This window comes from Lemur catta, chromosome 10, assembly GCF_020740605.2.
Source record: "Lemur catta isolate mLemCat1 chromosome 10, mLemCat1.pri, whole genome shotgun sequence".
Lineage (NCBI taxonomy): Eukaryota > Metazoa > Chordata > Mammalia > Primates > Lemuridae > Lemur > Lemur catta.
The window spans coordinates 36108816-36125477 of NC_059137.1; the positions used below are offsets into that span (position 1 = coordinate 36108816).

Consider the following 16662-nt stretch of genomic DNA (forward strand, 5'->3'; position numbering starts at 1 on the left):
GAACCCATCAGGTATCTCAGCCATTATTGATTCTTCTCTCCCCTACATCTCCTACCCAGATCCATCTCTAAATCTTACAGTTTTTTCCTCCTAAATGTCTCCCAGGGCCACTCCTCCATCCCTGTTATTTTCACCCTGGGCTAGTTCCATACACTCTTCCTGTGCCCAGCCTCCAGGACAGCTCAGTGGCATTCTCAGTCATACAGTTAGCTCCACTCTGCTTGGCATTCCCTGAAGATGAAGACCCATTGCCAATCATCATGTCCTCCATCCAGCCTAACTCTTTGGCACCTGGCACAAGGCCTGGCACATGTGACATGTTGATAGCATAGAGATTATTTGGAGTGGTGGGGATGGATAGGCTGGTAGCAGTGAAAGAGACAGAGAGAGAGAAAGAGCTTTGTCACTGGGTGGAGGGGAGGAGATGCCTGGGTAGCTGAGGAATCTGTGTGACCCAAAGTTCCCAGGAATATTGGTATCATAATATTCCTTAGGAATAGTTGAAGAGGAGGCCTAGCTCTTTTTCCCTTCCAGACCCTTTGAGGCCCAGTGATAGAGCCACCCTGAACCAACTGTTGTGATCAAAGCCCAGGAGAACTCTTGAGTACCTGGCACCAGCAAACTTTCTGAGCTGAGGTTTCCTTCTGCTGAGAGGGGAGCTTTGGGTAGATTTGCACAACATTGCCTAATTGGGTCTGTGGGGTGAAGTCTAAACTCTAAGCCTTTCATCAAACTTTAAATTGCTTCTGGGATAGGATCTGGCCCCAAAGCAATCCTGTCCTAAATTCCAGAGAGATCCTTCATGGGACTCTCTGGAGAACAGTGCAAGCACAGAGAAGGGAGGATCATGGGCCCGGTGGCTAGGCATGGCTTGCCAGCCCACTCTGGGGTGCACACTCCTCCAGGCTGGGGCTCCTCCTGGCTGAGCCTCAGACTTGAGAGCCCGCCTTTGTTTCCTTGTCTCACTGAATCCCAAGGCCAGGCAAGGGCTTCTTCTGGGGCTGTGACTGCACTCTGGTCCCTTCTATGCACTCAAGATCATTTCAAGACTCCAGGAAGCGAGACAACTATTAAAGAGTATAAGCCCATGTCAAAAGTGTGCACCTATGTGTTGCCAGGGCAGTTCTGAGAGATAAGGCCTCTCATAAGTTGCTTGGTTATGGTTGGGTAGCACCCAGAAGGGCAGGTGATACCAAGACAGCCACTTGTCCTGACCTCAGTAAATGGGCAGCCTCCCCTCTTCACTGGCCTGCCTTCCTGCGAGCAATTGATCCGGCCTAGACTGGACCCTACACTGGGTAAGTGCTGGGTGATCTCTGTGGCCAGCTCTTCACCAGGTGGGAGCGAAGGAAAGAGGCTGTGTGCAAAGAAGTCTATGCAGAGAGGGGCTGGGGATAGAATTGGGTGTGGCAACAAGGCAACTGTTCCCGAAGTTCTGAAGGCTGCAAGTGTGCCAAAGGAATGTTCTGAAAGAGCCCAGAAGGCAGACTTAGGACTAGCCGAGGAAGAAAGAAGTTAGAAAAAGGCAGATTTCAGGTCCCTGAAGAACTCTAACAACCTGGGCGTTCTGACAACAAACAACATTGCCACAAGCCCCCGATTGTCCAACATGTTTACACATGGCTGAGAAATCACTTATTGAAGAGAGGACTCTGTGACAAGGGGCTTAGAGGTGGGGACTGGATGGTTTAATATCTGAAGGTTCTACCAAGCTCAGATTCTGCACTCCCTAATACTAAAAAGAGCTTTTCTCTAAAAATAGTTCCTCATTTCTTAACTCCTGATATCCTGAGATAACCTTTTTTGGACATTGTATCATCACCAATTAGGAAAAAACCCTCCCTTTCTTCAGGGGCATGTGCTATCACAAATCTCTCTCCTGACCTTAGTTTCTCTACCTTTGACCTGAGAGGGATTGAAATAGATCAGTGATTTCAAGACTGACAGATCCAGAATACATGGGGAACGTTTATTTAAAAAGCAAAAGAAACAAAACAAAAACAGATTACCAAGACAACCTGCAAAGATAGCACCCAGAAATCAGTACTTTTAACCAGCTCTGGAGTAGCTATTAGGCAGCCAGCTCCATGCCATTTGGGCACGCTGCAGCAGGGCCTGGTGACATCTGGTGTTCTGAATCTCTGGCCGTAAAATTGTGATGAATTGTGATGTGTATTTCGGTATTCTGGGAGGTTGAGTAGGTTTGTGTGTGAACATGTCTGCACACCTCCAAATGGCATTAACGGGATGGCATCTCTCATTGAATGTGATAGGGGTGTGACTCAAGGCCCCACCAAACCCAGGCTGGGGCTATGAATTGTGAGTGAGCTCCAACAATCAGGTAAGATTCTATTCTTCCAGCCTAGTCCCAGAATAGCAAAGATGCAGGCAGGTCAGGTGTTAACCACAGGAGGAAACCCATGAGTCCTTCTCTCCAGACCAGATTTCCGGAGACTTTGGTGGGGACTCCATGCTATAGACTCCAGAAATTCAATTTGGTCAGATTATTCAGGGAGGAAGGTCAATGAACTGATTTATACTAACTAAACTCACAAAAGACTAAAGAGTAAACCAGACACTGAGTAAGAAATAAAGTGCTGGGGAGATAAGAAACTCCATGTTTTCAAGCCACCACAGTCTCTCCCTGTAAGACTGTCTATGTGAGAAGTCAAATTATTATAGAAACTTGCTGGCTGAGGAGGAGCCAGACCCAGAGCAATGGGCCACGTGACCTGCAGCGTCACTGAGCTGTGATAGCCTGAGGTCTCCAATTATTATATATGGCAGAGCAAGAGTTACTCAGAAGCTCCTGCTTCCCTACAAAGTGCTAGAGACAGCATATGTACATATATGACATTGCGTTAGGTATATTAATATTGTTTAGACAGAATTGTTCATTTTATTCATTCTAAGTTTCATTAGATTTCCAAGGTCTCTTCTTCTGAGGTCTGCTGGATTTTAGATAACTTGGTTTTATAGTTGAATCCCAGAGGGTAAGCTTATTTACAATTTTAGAGACATCATACTGTGGTCCCCATGTATTGACTTAAGCAAGCCATCAAACAGCAAACGTGTCTCTTCTGCCTTCAGCGTTCCTAGGGATGAAAGAGAGACTTTGAAATGGGAATATCCAACCAGTCCACTGTGACAGAATTTGTCTTGCTGGGCCTCTCTGCCCATCCAAAACTAGAGAAAATGTTCTTTGTGCTCATCTTATCGATGTACCTGGTGATCCTGCTGGGCAATGGGGTCCTCATCCTGGTGACTGTGTCCGACCCCCACCTGCACACACCCATGTACTTCTTCCTGGGGAACCTCTCTTTCCTGGACATCTGCTACACAACCTCCTCAGTCCCTCTGGTCCTGGATGGCTTCCTCACTCCCAGGAAAACCATCTCCTTCTCAGGCTGTGCTGTGCAGATGTTCCTCTCCTTTGCCATGGGAGCCACAGAGTGTGTGCTCCTGGGCATGATGGCATTTGATCGCTACGTGGCCATCTGCAACCCCCTTAGGTATCCCGTGGTCATGAGCAAGGCTGCCTACGTGCCCATGGCTGCCGCCTCCTGGGTGGCTGGTGGAGCCAACTCCTTGGTGCAGATCTCTCTTGCGGTACAGTTACCCTTCTGTGGAGACAATGTCATCAACCATTTCATCTGTGAGATCCTGGCAGTTCTAAAGTTGGCCTGTGCTGACATCTCCATCAATGTGATCAGCATGGGGGTGGCCAATGTGATCTTCCTGGGGGTCCCAGTTCTGTTCATCTTTGTCTCCTACATCTTCATACTCACCACTATCTTAAAGATCCCCTCAGCTGAGGGGAGGAAAAAGGCCTTCTCCACCTGCTCTGCTCATCTTACTGTGGTGGTCATCTTCTATGGGACCATCCTCTTCATGTACGGGAAGCCCAAGTCTAAGGACCCACTGGGAGCAGACAAGCAGGACCTTTCAGACAAACTCATCTCCCTCTTCTATGGACTTCTGACCCCCATGCTGAACCCCATCATCTACAGCCTGAGGAACAAGGATGTTAAGGCTGCCACAAGGAGCCTGGTGGCTCAGAAGTGCTTCACCCGGTGATGGAATACATACCATGATCCACATACTCTGATGGCTCTCACCTGAGACTCTCAGTGCAAAGCAATGCTAGGTGAGGGGCAAGTTGAGTTTAGAGACACGCTACTCACAGTGTGGTCCATGGACCAGCACTGTCTGCATCACCTGGGGACTTATTAGACATACAGACTCCTGGGGCCCATTGCAGACCTACTAAATTGAAGCCTGCATTTTACCAAGATCCTCAAGGTGATTCATATGCATGTCAAACTTTGAGAAGTATTGGTTGAGACTGTGTAGTGAATGCTGTGTTGTGCTGCCCAGATTCCTGCCCCCACCTTACCTAGGCCTGAAGCACTCACAACCCGAGCTTCCAGGAGTGTGGTGGCTGAACAGCATTCAGCAGAGTCTCTCTGCAGGGTTGCCCTTGACTAAAGAGAGCTACCTCACCCAAAGTCACATTCCCTTCTTAGGAGTGGCTCACATCCAGTGATGAGTCAATGTCAACATAAAGGCCCAGTCCTCCTTGCCTGAGTTGGGGATATCTCTAAAGGACCACGCCAGCTTGAGAGCTTCCCTGTGGCAGTTCAAGTTCTCCATCTGTCTAGCCCTGCTTCTTTCACCTGCCCCCCACCCCAACAGGTGTTGATATTGAGACCACTTCCCCATGAACATTCTACATGGAAATCTTCCCATTAGCGTCAACTTCCAGGGAACCCAAGCTGCAGCAGAGAACAAGAGTCAGTTTCCACACAGATGTGTGAACAGTGTGTATATTGTTGGTATATGTCCTTCTCCAGTGTTTCCTATACTCCCAGGGACAGTAGCTCATTGAATTCCTTTTGTTCAAAGAAAAAAAATTATTCCTTAAAAAAGTATTTGCTAAATTAATTCCTTTAGTTTTCATTTCTATAAATGAATCTTGATTTGTATTTTCTGTACAAGTGTTTTTACTCCTAAACAGAGAGTAAGCAGGGCTGTTGTATCCACTGGGCTTGAGGGCTCAGTAGTCAGGTCCATGTCAGTTTCTTCAAGTTCAAAGATCTTTGAGGTCTGGAAAGCATGTTAGTCTTGATTACAACAAAACAAAACAAAATCTAAAAAATCTTAATTGTGTATTTACATGCCTACAAAATGGAACATTATGTCAACCTCAATAATAGATAAATTTTTGTATTCATGCATCCGTATTTTAAAATAATCTATAGATTATGTACTTCAACTTTGCAAGAATTCCTACATTTTCATAATTATTGTTGATAAGTCATAGAATTGTAAATTAAATGAGTCATTTGCAAGCCAAATAATTTCAATAACAGAAATAGAAAAATCTTTTCAAATTTACCACTAAATTATACATAAAGTGGGGTACAGGTTCATTTTGACGTGATGTGGGTGGGCTAGGACCTCCAAAAGGAAGAGTGTCCAGGCCTGGAACAGTCTTGAGGGGGACCTGACAGTCCTAGATTTGTCTGCAGTACCTAGAACAATAGTCAGCATGCAGGTGCTCAGTTTGACACACAGGGGTCTTGCCCCAATTATCTTCCAAGCCTCGCTTGCTCCTGCTCTTGTGCTCAGAGAGATGTGACGTGCGCAGCCGGTAGACTTCTACAGAGAGTTTCAGTAGTAGAAAGGCATGAAGTACTGATGCATGATGCTGGCAATCATGTTGATAATGATGCAACAACATGGAGGAACCTTGAAAACATTATGCTAAGTGAAAGAAGTCAGAGTCAGGAGACCATCTATTGTATGATTCTATTTACATGAAATGCTCAGAATAGGCGAGTCAATAGACAGTAGATTAGTGGTTGCTGGGGACAGGAGGGAGGGGGTCAAAGGGAACAGCTGCAAATAGGTACAGGGTTTCTTTTTAAGGTATTGAAAGTATTCTGAAATTAGGTAGTTGTGATGTTTGCACAACCTTGTGAATATACCAAAAACTACCAATTGTATATTTTGAAAGTGTGAATTTTATGGTATATGAATTATATCTGGAACTTTTTGAAGTTCAAAACATTATAATGAATTTGTTTTTAAAGTTAGATTTATTGAAGTATAATTCTTATACACCCCGGGGGTGTAAAAAAGTCACTGTTTTTAGGTGTACCGTTCAATGAGTTTTGACAAATGTATAGTCACGTAACCACCGCCACCATCAAGATAGTTCCTTCACCCAAAATGTTCCCACATGCCTCCTTGCAGTCAATTACCTCTCTGCCCTCATCTCCTAGAAATCATTGATCTGAATTCCATCCCTATTAAGTTTTCTCTTTTCCAGAATGCCACATAACTGGAATCATGCAGTATGCAGAGTTCTTTTTTTTTTTTTTTTTTTGAGTCTATCTTTCTTGAATTTAATGGGACATACCTAGACCAGACCCAGTGGTCAAACAGCAGGGCAACTTTTCTCTAGAATCCGGGGCTGGGCATTAATAACACTTAATCAAATCTAAGCACTTTAGAGAAGTCACATATAGCAGAAAAAAATCACAGTATTTAGAGTTAGACCAACTTGGATTTGAATCACAGTTCTGAAATTTCCTATTGATATAAACTTCAAAAGTTTCCTTAAACTCTCTGAGCCTGTTTCCTGATTTCTACAATGTGAATAAAAATACCTACTTCATTGGGTTCTTTTGAGGATTAAATTAAAATGAGAGAATGGGCCAAGACAGGAGGATCACTTGAGGCCAGGAGTTCAAGACCAGCCTGGGGAACATAGTGAGATCCAGTCTCTACAAATATATATATATTGGTGTGCACCTGTAGTCCCAGCGACTTAGGAAGCTGAGGTGGAAAGATCACTTGAGCTCACGAATTTGAGGCTACAGTGAGCTATGACTGCACCACTGTACTTCAGCCTGGGCAACAGAGTGAGACCCTGTCTCTAAAAAAATAACAGTAATAAAAAATAAAATAAGAGCATGTGTGTCCACACAGTGTCTAGCACATACTAGGCAATCACAAAATAATAACTATTAATATTATTATTTAATTATTATTATTATTGATGGGCAGAAAGCATATGACCTGTAAGAACACTTAATTCCTAATGGTTGCACAGTGTCATTCCTTGAGATTTCCCTAACTGTTCATCTCTTCAGCTTCAAATCTCCTGAGTACATGATTTTTATTCTAGCCCTGTGTTTCTCATAGCTTCTGTGTTATTTCTGTTTCATTAGAGACCTTGGGAAAGTTCATTAATCTTTCTGAGTTTCAGATTCCTCATCAAAAACAAGAGAGTGATATTACTTAACAAATAGAGTTATTGTGAGGATTGAAAGAAAAAATGCAGTTTACCCAGTGCTTGGCACTTAAGTAGAGTAGAAGCCCTCTTACCTGATGTGGTCAGAACCAACACTTGGTTGGTTAAGTTGATTAATTTTTTTAAGTTAATAAAGTTAACATAGTATTATCTATGTCTATATTTAATCTTAAACCAATGGTTCTCATTCATGAGTGAAATAACAAAATGTGGTATATGTATACCATGGAGTACTACTTAGCCATAAAAAAGGATAAAGTAATGCCTTTTGCAACAATTTAGATGGAACTGGAGACCGCTATCCTAAGTGAAGTATCTCAAGAATTGAAAAACAAACACCACATGTACTGTGTTAAATTGTAACTAACCGATGGGCACATATGTGCACAGAGGGAAGTAAAACTCATTGGAAACAAAGTAGAAGGGAAGGGGGAGGGGGAGGGGAAAAACCTACCTAACAGGTATAATGAACACTATTTGACTGATAGGCTCACTTATAGCCATGTCTCAAGCATTACAAAAGCGATCCATGTAACAAAAACAATTGTACCCCCTTAATATTTTGAAATAAAAAAGAGAATGTTTTCAGTTTTATAACTAATTAAAAATTTTTTTAATTAAATGTTAAATTATGATCTATTGATTCTAAGTGCTAGTCTGAAAGGTGGACTATGCTACATTATTAATGCAAAGAAAACAATGTTAAATGAGAAATTTAAATTTAGAAAAAAATCCAGTTGTTCTCAAGATGTGGTCTAGGGACCCCTGAGAGTTCCTAACACGTATTGATGGATCCATGAAGTCACAACTGTTTTCCTAATAATATTAAATTGCTATCTGCCTTTTTCACTGTCACCCTCCCATGAGAGTACAGTGAAGTTTCCTAGAGGCTACATGACATGTGACATTGAAGCAGATTGACTGCAGAAGCAGATATGAGAAGCCAGCTGTCTTCTCTTAAGTCAGACATTAAAGAGAGTAGAAAGAAATGTAAAACAATACCATTCTTCTCCTATATTTTGTTTTAGAAAACATAGTTATTTTTTAAAATGTTATTCGTGGTAACATGTGATATATTTATTATTGTTAATTTTAAATATAATAAATAATTTATCAGTTTTAATTTCTAATATGGTGAATATTGATAGATATAATCCATACAAACAAAAACTCTTTGGAACTGAGAGTTAAAAAGTCTGAGGAGAGGGCAGTCTTAGGGAGGCCCCCATACTTTAAAGTAACTGTTTTGGAATATACCAGAGCATTCTGTTCTTCTGAACAAGAAATGACCTTAAGAGAGACTATTTTACCAGGGTCTAGCCTCCTGGAGTTTTATCAGAGCCTAACTGACCCAGGGGAAGGGAAATTCCTGACTCTAGCCTGCTCTACCATCCTATACCACCTGGCAGGGAGAAATAAACCAAGAGGCATTTGTGAAGATTATAGACCAGGCTCCCTGGTCCCTAAAAGACTGAGACCTATTCGTAGGATTATAGAACACTTCCCCCACCCCATGCACACACTCTCCCCCTACATTACTAAAATCCTATTTACTGCAGTTCCTTTTACCCAGTACGTAATGCCTGGCTTTCAACAAGAACTTACAAGGCATATTATAAGGCAAAAAACATAGTTTGAAAAAACACCAGAACCAGACTCAGATGTGGCAGGAATGTTGGAATTATCAGACCGGGAATTTTAAATAACTGTTATTAATATGCTAAGAACTCTAATGGAAAAAGTAAACAGCATGCAAAAACAAATGGGTGATCTAAGCAAAGAGATGAAAATTCTAATAAAGAATCAAAAAGACATGCTAGATATCAAAAACAGTGTAACAGAAATGAAGAATACCTTTGATGGGCTCATGAGTAGACTAGACAGGGCCAAGGAAAGAATCTCTGAGCTTGAGGATCTGTCAATAGAAACTTCCAAAACTGAAAAGCAAAGCAAAGAAAAAAAGACTGAAAATAAAACCAGAAAAAATATCCAAGAACTGTTAGACAAGTACAAAAGGTGTAACATATACATAATGAGAATATCAGAAGAAGAAGAATAAAGAGAGAGAGGAATAAAAGAAATATTTGAAGAATGTAAAGGGGTCTTGAGATCAAAAAGTTTGTGAACCATTTCATTAAAGATTTTCTTTGATGCTAAAACATATAACTGGATTTATTTGCCAATGTTTTGACACAGAGAGAGGGTCATTTCTTGTCTACAAGTTCACTAATTGAAGTCTTAAATAAACCATGCCCACAGACATTGCCTACAATTTTCCTTTTTTTTTTAAATTTCAGAATATTATGGGGGTACAAACATTTTGGTCACATGAATTACTTTTGTACAGTTTGAGCCAAAGTTATAAGTGTGTCCATCACCCAGATAATGTGCATTGTACGCATTAGGTGAGAATTTACCCAACCTCTACAATTTTCAATTTAAATTTTCTTAAAGAATTTAAAGACTTTTGCAAAAGGGTCAGGGTGGAGAATCTGTCTGGATTTTAACAGCTGTCTCCCTGACATCTGATATGACAGCAGTTTATTTTAATATCTTGCCTTTAATGAATCTACTCAAAGCATTCAACTTAGTTTTCATAAGAGCATCCATCTTTTTAGCTTGGTTTGTGTAATTTAAAAATTAATATAATGACAAGGTTAACAAATAGCTTGAGCAGGCTGGTGAACCACCATAACTGCCTCTTAGTTTACCTCCCCGCTAGTAGGAGCCGACGCATTGAGCGGCCTGCAACCTAACATGGGCGCTGCTCTCCATGTTTGGCAGAGTGAATGGATAGTGTTAGTTAATCTGGGGAGGCAGGAGCCAGGTAAAGGGAGTGTGGTTGAAAGAAGGCACTTCTCAAAAGCGGCAACCACTATTAATATTAGTGTCCTACTTTTAACTCAAGCCCTCTTGTCCACTAACCAACACACTCCTCTCAATTACAGCAAAGGTTTCCTTTTTTTTTTCTTTTTTTGAGACAGGTTCTAGCTTTGTCACCTGGGCTAGAGTGCAAATGCATCATCATAGCGCACTGCACCCTCAGACACTTGGGTTCAAGCGATCCTCCTGCCTCAGGATCCCGAGTAGCTGGGACTATAGGCATGCAACACCATGCCCAGCTGATTTTTTATTTTTTGTACAGAAGGGGTCTCACTATGTTGCTCAGGCTAGTCTCGAACTCCTGGCCTCAAGCAGTCCTCCAGCCTCAGCCTCCCAAAGTGCTGGGATTACAGGCATAAGCTACCCCGGGCCCAGCCTACAGGAAAGATTTCTTATCTCCTTATCCTCAGTAACCCTCATGGTACCCGACACAGAATAAGAGGATGGTTGGAGGAATGTTTTGATATTAAGTCATAACAACCGTTCAGTCCCCAGTCCTCTGTGCTAACTTAAATGCCCTCTCCTTCCTGTTTTGTCTGGTTTTTGTTTTGTTCTATTTCTCTCTGTTTTAAAATGCTGCCGTTGGTCTGCCTTTCTCTTTATCCCCGATCTGTCCCTAAGCCCTATAATGTCCTCCTATGATGTCTCTCATGTTGGCCCCACACACCCTCTTCCCTTCCTCCTCTGACTCGTCTGTGCTGCCTGGCTCACATACAAGTTAGGGGCCCTTGCAAAGTCTCTCACAGAGTGCAGCTGTCACCAGAACCTTTCTGGAGACCACAAACCCTGCCTTCGTCATTTCGTCTCTCTTTCCAGTGCCTGGCACATGTCTCTTGCTTCATGTTTTCAAGGGCAGAGGTCATGTCTGGTTGGCCCTGGGTGTGTGCCAAGGGGCTGTAGGGAAGGCCACACTCGGGCAGCGTGTGGATGACCAGTGTGTCTGTCTCAGCCAAGGCAAACCTTCTCCCTCTTGTTTTGACACTTAGCTTTGCAAAGACAAGTGGCAGAGTCCCCTCAGAGAGACATAATATTGTGCTCAAAGCACAGTGAGAATTTAGTTATTGCCTCTACTTCCAGGAAGGTCAGCAAGGACAGGATGGGAACTTTCTAATCTAAGGAACATTCCTTTGTGGTGAGAGTTAAGATTTACACAGAGCTGTTGGCAACTTGTCTAATTGGGTTTATGGGACACAGGCCGTAAACTCCTGTGAGGCCTTTCACCAAACTTTAAATTGCTTCTGGGATTAAAACTAGCCCCTGAACAACCCGAGCTCTAAATTGTTCCATGGCTCCTTGGTAGAACCTCTGGAGAGTGGGGTGAGGGGCAGAGAGCACAGGGGCCTGAGCTAGGAGGTGGGGCATGGCCATGCCGCTGAGCATGGTCCTCCAGTTGTCCTTCCTCTGGTTACCTCCCTGGGCCTGCAGAAGCCCGGGAGAGTGAGCAGGTAGAGCCCCTCCAGGTGTGACCAACCGTAAGTTTCCTTTCTCTTGCTGTGGAATTTGAAAGGATTGCTTACTTCTAAGATAGCTAATCGGAACTTGCTACATATTTCCAGGTGCAGCCCCAACAGATATGGCAGCCTGCGGACAGTCACTGTGGGCAATTGAAACAATCACTTCCCAAGCCTAGAGACCTTCTGGCACCGTCCCTGCCATGAGACGTTCTCTCTGGGTCAGCGCCTGTCGCCACCATGGGCTTACTTATCTGCACGCTGGATGTAGAAGGGTTCTCTCTGTGGCCAGACCTTCCTCAGGTAGGTGGGGAGAAGAGCAAAAGCCCCTGGAGGGGCTCTACCTGCTCACTCTCCCGGGCTTCTGCAGGCCCAGGGAGGTAACCAGAGGAAGGACAACTGGAGGACCATGCTCAGCGGCATGGCCATGCCCCACCTCCTAGCTCAGGCCCCTGTGCTCTCTGCCCCTCACCCCACTCTCCAGAGGTTGGTCACAGCTTCCGCGTCTCTGAAGGTCCTTTATAGGGGAAAGGGAGCAGGCACGCTCTGGGAGTCTAGGCCAGTGGGGGATGCGGCATAGTAGGGGAGGAGTGGGGATGACATTGGAAGGACATTTCTGCTCGATGTAGGGGAAACCTTTCTAGCAATCAAGGTTGTCCAGCAAAGGAACAGGAGGTGCGAGGCCCAGACACTTCAAGGTGTTCAAAGCAAAAAGAGGAAAATTGTATTTCGTGGAAGGTATTCATACAGTGGAGCGGGAGGAGGCAAGGCCAGTTACTTTACAGTATTCTGCCAAATCTAGGATTCTACAGTCAGGAGTATTAATATCTTTAAAACAGATCTCTTTCCCCCAGATATTTTTGATTCCCACAGTTAATCTCCTCTGATATGTGCATGAGGATAACTTCATACTGTGCCCAGTTTCTCCCACCCAATCTTCCCCAATCAGCAGCAGCGTAATCATCACAGATGCGATGCGTGGAACTCAGGGACCTCCCCCACACCCCACCCAAGCCCTGCCATGAGGCGGATATCTTGGAGAAAGGTGTGTCACCTCTACTTTTCATGAGTGTCCTAGGAAAGCAAGAATGACCAAGACCTCATAGTCGGTCCTTTGCTCCTTAGTAGACCTGCTCTAGCACAGAGGGCAAGAATACAATCAGAGTGGTGAGGGAAGGAGCCCTGGAGAGAAGGTGAGGAACCACCTGGCCCTGTCCTTGCTGTGGTCTTCTCTGAGCTTCAGTTTCCTCATCTGTAACAAGAGAAGTCAAGGTTTGAGGTTTTCTCTAACATACTGGATCTACAGTTCTACAGTGACATTTTCTGCCTCCTTTGAGCAACCCCTCTGTGAGAATGGGTAGAACTGTCTGCTTTTCTCTAGAGAAAGCATTACTATGACATTGCAGTGGTTTAATGATCAACTCAGATATAGAAAGGCCTGTGTTAGGAGCTGTGACATAAAACATCCCCCAAAGCACAGAATCCAGTCACAAAGACACATTGGGAGACATGAGGGACTCTTGTCCTTGGATTCTATCCCTGCTTCTTCAGGGGTCTGGAGCACAGTAGGGAAGCTGCAATACTGTGCACAAAGGTGGTGGTTAGAGAGGGGGGATCTAGAATTGCTTCTGTTAGGGTCTTCATGGTCTATTGCCCAGAAACCAAGAAATGAAATATAAACCAGTGATCAAGTAACAAATATAAATCCCAGCTAGACCCTAATTGTCCTGGCCTCTGCTCATCACATGCTGTCTGCATAAGGCTCTGTGTGGAGCTGCATTATTATCAGACAGTTATACAATCACAGAATTAGAGGCAGGTGAGTGAGATGATGTCAGTGGCCAGCATCACTGAGCGTGACAGTCTGAAGCTCCAAAGGACACACCAATTCAGGGACAGGTGAGCTAGCCAGAGGAGCCCACTTCCCTAGTCAATGAAGGAACCTGCAGCTCACCCTCAAGGTTGCTCCTTTCTGGTCCTTCTGTGACCCATCCTTATACATCTCTTCGTTCAAATGTGCTAACACTACTGATCTCACTAAAGTTCTTTCCTATCCTAGAGTTCAATTAGATTTCCAGGGTCTGCTCCTCCTGCTTTTGACCTGATATACCCTGACTTTTAGGGTAACTTCAGTAGGCAATGAATTTTAATGCTTAGATGCTGATATCACAAGTTGTCATCTCAAAAGGTAAATTGAATTGTAAAGCACACATGCTGTTCTTTACACACATGTGTTTGCTGTCCTCAGTTTTCCTGAGAGAGGAAGTCAGAATTTAAAATGGAAGTGGCCAACCAATCTACTGTGGCAGAATTTGTCTTGCTGGGGCTGTCACATCAGCCAAGGCTTGAGAAGACATTCTTTATGCTCATCCTGCTGATGTACCTGGTGATCCTGCTGGGCAATGGGGTCCTCATCCTGGTGACTGTGTCCGACCCCCGCCTGCACACGCCCATGTATTTCTTCCTGGGGAACCTCTCCTTCTTGGACATCTGCTATACAACCTCTTCCATTCCTCTAGTTCTGGATGGCTTCCTCACTCCCAGGAAAACCATCTCCTTCTCAGGCTGTGCTGTGCAGATGTTCCTCTCCTTTGCCATGGGGGCCACAGAGTGTGTGCTCCTGGGCATGATGGCATTTGATCGCTACGTGGCCATCTGCAACCCCCTTAGGTACCCCATGGTCATGAGCAAGGCTGCCTACATGCCCATGGCTGCCGGCTCCTGGGTGGCTGGTGGAGCCAACTCCTTGGTGCAGATCTCTCTTGCAGTACAGTTACCCTTCTGTGGAGACAATGTCATCAACCATTTCACCTGTGAGATCCTGGCAGTTCTAAAGTTGGCCTGTGCTGACATCTCCATCAATGTGAACAGCATGGGGGTGGCCAATGTGATCTTCCTGGGGGTCCCAGTTCTGTTCATCTTTGTCTCCTACATCTTCATACTCACCACTATCTTAAAGATCCCGTCAGCCGAGGGGAGGAAAAAGGCCTTCTCCACCTGCTCTGCTCATCTTACAGTGGTGGTCATCTTCTATGGAACTATTCTTTTCATGTATGCAAAGCCCAAATCCAAGGACCCTCTGGGGGCAGACAAGCAGGATGTTTCAGACAAGCTTATCTCCCTGTTCTGTGGAGTGTTGACCCCCATGCTGAACCCCATCATCTACAGCCTGAGGAACAAGGATGTGAAGGTTGCTGTGAAGAACCTGGTGAGTCAGAAATACTTCACCCAGTGACAGTGGGAGAAAGTGCTGTATCTCTTGGTTCTGTGCACACAAAGGGTCCTTTAGGAAATGATCACTGGGTAAACACAGACTTGCTCAATGGTCTCACACAACAGTTTCCAAACTGATGTGCATTGGGTTGGGGCTTTCTTAGATGACTGAGGACAGAACATAACTCTTTAGATTGAACAGGGTGGTTGTGCTAAATCACCTAGAACCAAGGATAAGTGACTATTAAAAATTTTTAAATTTTTTATTCTGAAAAAATAATAAAAATTAAAACTTTGTAAAAAATATACCTGTTTCTTTGTTCATGTGCAGACCAGTTTCAATTTGTATATGCCAACTATGCTGTTTTCTGTTCTATTGCATAATGGGGAGTATGACAGTGAAGAAAAGTCACTTCTTCATTGGCAGCCAAACTGAAAACCAATCTGCCGGTTTAGAAAATTACCGACACCAAGACACATCTCAAATGACTCTGTTTAACCTCTCTGTGATTGCTCTGAGGAGCTCAGAGTGTTTTATGTTTAATTATTTCTTGCTTAATATCCTAGAGACAATTTTGGGTAACTCTTTCTTCTTTTAATATATTAATACACAGAGCACATCTATTTCTACCCAAATCACTGAGGAGTTTGTGTCGACATCAGTCTAATTCTAGAAAACATGGCCCAAGAAGAGAATCTCTAGCAGTCTTCATTTAGATAAATCATTACTACAACGCAAAGTTTACATTCAGAGTCTCCCTTTAACCCCTTGCAGTTAACGTTTGCTGCCATCCCAACCCCAGTGGTCAAACTCAGTTTTCTCTGTCTCTTCAGGATCTTAGATTGGACACTTGGCAATAATTGCTCAACTCTTAAATTACCCTGTGGCTAAGAGCAGGGACTCTGGAGCCAGCTAATGTCTAATGCCTCTGCCTGTGTGACTTTGGACATGTTAGAAAAATTATTTAATCTTGTAGACCTTTGATTTCCTAATTTGCAAAGTGGAAATAATTAAACCTACCCCATAGAATTGCGAGGATTAGTATGTGTATATGTAAAAAATGCACAATGACCAGCAAAGGGTAACCTCCCAATTAATGAATGAACATTTTTATTATTAATAAAATATGTTAAATAACTCTTCTAAGGAAGCTTTATGACACTGGAAGACAGAGTTCAATACCACACTTAACTGAATCCGTTCTGATCTATTGTTGTAGCACCCTTTGGGGTGGCTTTCTAGCTTATGAGCAGTAATCCTGTCTTTCTGGGCATTTTCCCCAGCCATTGCTCTTCCCCATCCAGAGTGAGTCACTCATGTTTGTGCTGGGTAACATGGACCTTACCTAGACTGATCAGATTCTTTCTGCCAGGTTTTGGGGATTGTCATTAGCACCCAGGGAGTGAGTCACTTGGGAGCTATGGGGTAACCATGTTTGACTGTGTGGATAGGGGAGTAAAGAGAAGCCAAATCTGGAAAGAAAAAAGAAAGAGTAGCCAAAGAAAGAGAGAGGAGCAAAGATGAGAAATGAGGAGGGAATCCTCAGGTGTTCTGATTTCCTCATTTTTATTTTTCCTAAAATATTCACATTCTCATTCCTGACTTTTGCTTCTAAAGGACCCTTATATCTTTATAGTAAATCCTGTTTTACACTAATATAGATTAAGTTGCTTTCTTGGGTGTGTGGGGGGCGAACAAAAGTCACATCTAATATCATTACTAACATATAAAATAGACATTCCCTTTCATGTGCCATGTGCAAATAGTGCCAGGCTAATGTACATGGCACAGGC

General features: G+C 43.6%; 2 protein-coding genes across 2 annotated transcripts; both read left to right on the top strand.

The window, feature by feature from the left end:
• Positions 1 to 3120: 3120 nt before the first annotated feature.
• On the top strand, positions 3121 to 4077 carry LOC123646137 (olfactory receptor 13C7-like). Its single transcript, XM_045562822.1, has one exon. It carries the CDS (start codon positions 3121 to 3123, stop codon positions 4075 to 4077), a length of 957 nt encoding a protein of 318 aa, XP_045418778.1.
• Positions 4078 to 11908: 7831 nt separating this feature from the next.
• Positions 11909 to 14958, top strand: LOC123646141 (olfactory receptor 13C7-like). The gene is made up of 2 exons (XM_045562825.1): positions 11909 to 11958; positions 13904 to 14958. The coding sequence occupies exon 2, from the start codon at positions 13934 to 13936 to the stop codon at positions 14888 to 14890; it is 957 nt and encodes a 318-aa protein (XP_045418781.1). The 5' UTR covers positions 11909 to 11958; positions 13904 to 13933; the 3' UTR covers positions 14891 to 14958.
• Positions 14959 to 16662: the final 1704 nt, after the last annotated feature.

Bases quoted from the DNA above. Each gene is read 5' to 3' on its own strand.
- LOC123646137 (XM_045562822.1), top strand. From the start codon at position 3,121: ATGGGAATATCCAACCAGTCCACTGTGACAGAATTTGTCTTGCTGGGC.
- LOC123646141 (XM_045562825.1), top strand. From the start codon at position 13,934: ATGGAAGTGGCCAACCAATCTACTGTGGCAGAATTTGTCTTGCTGGGG.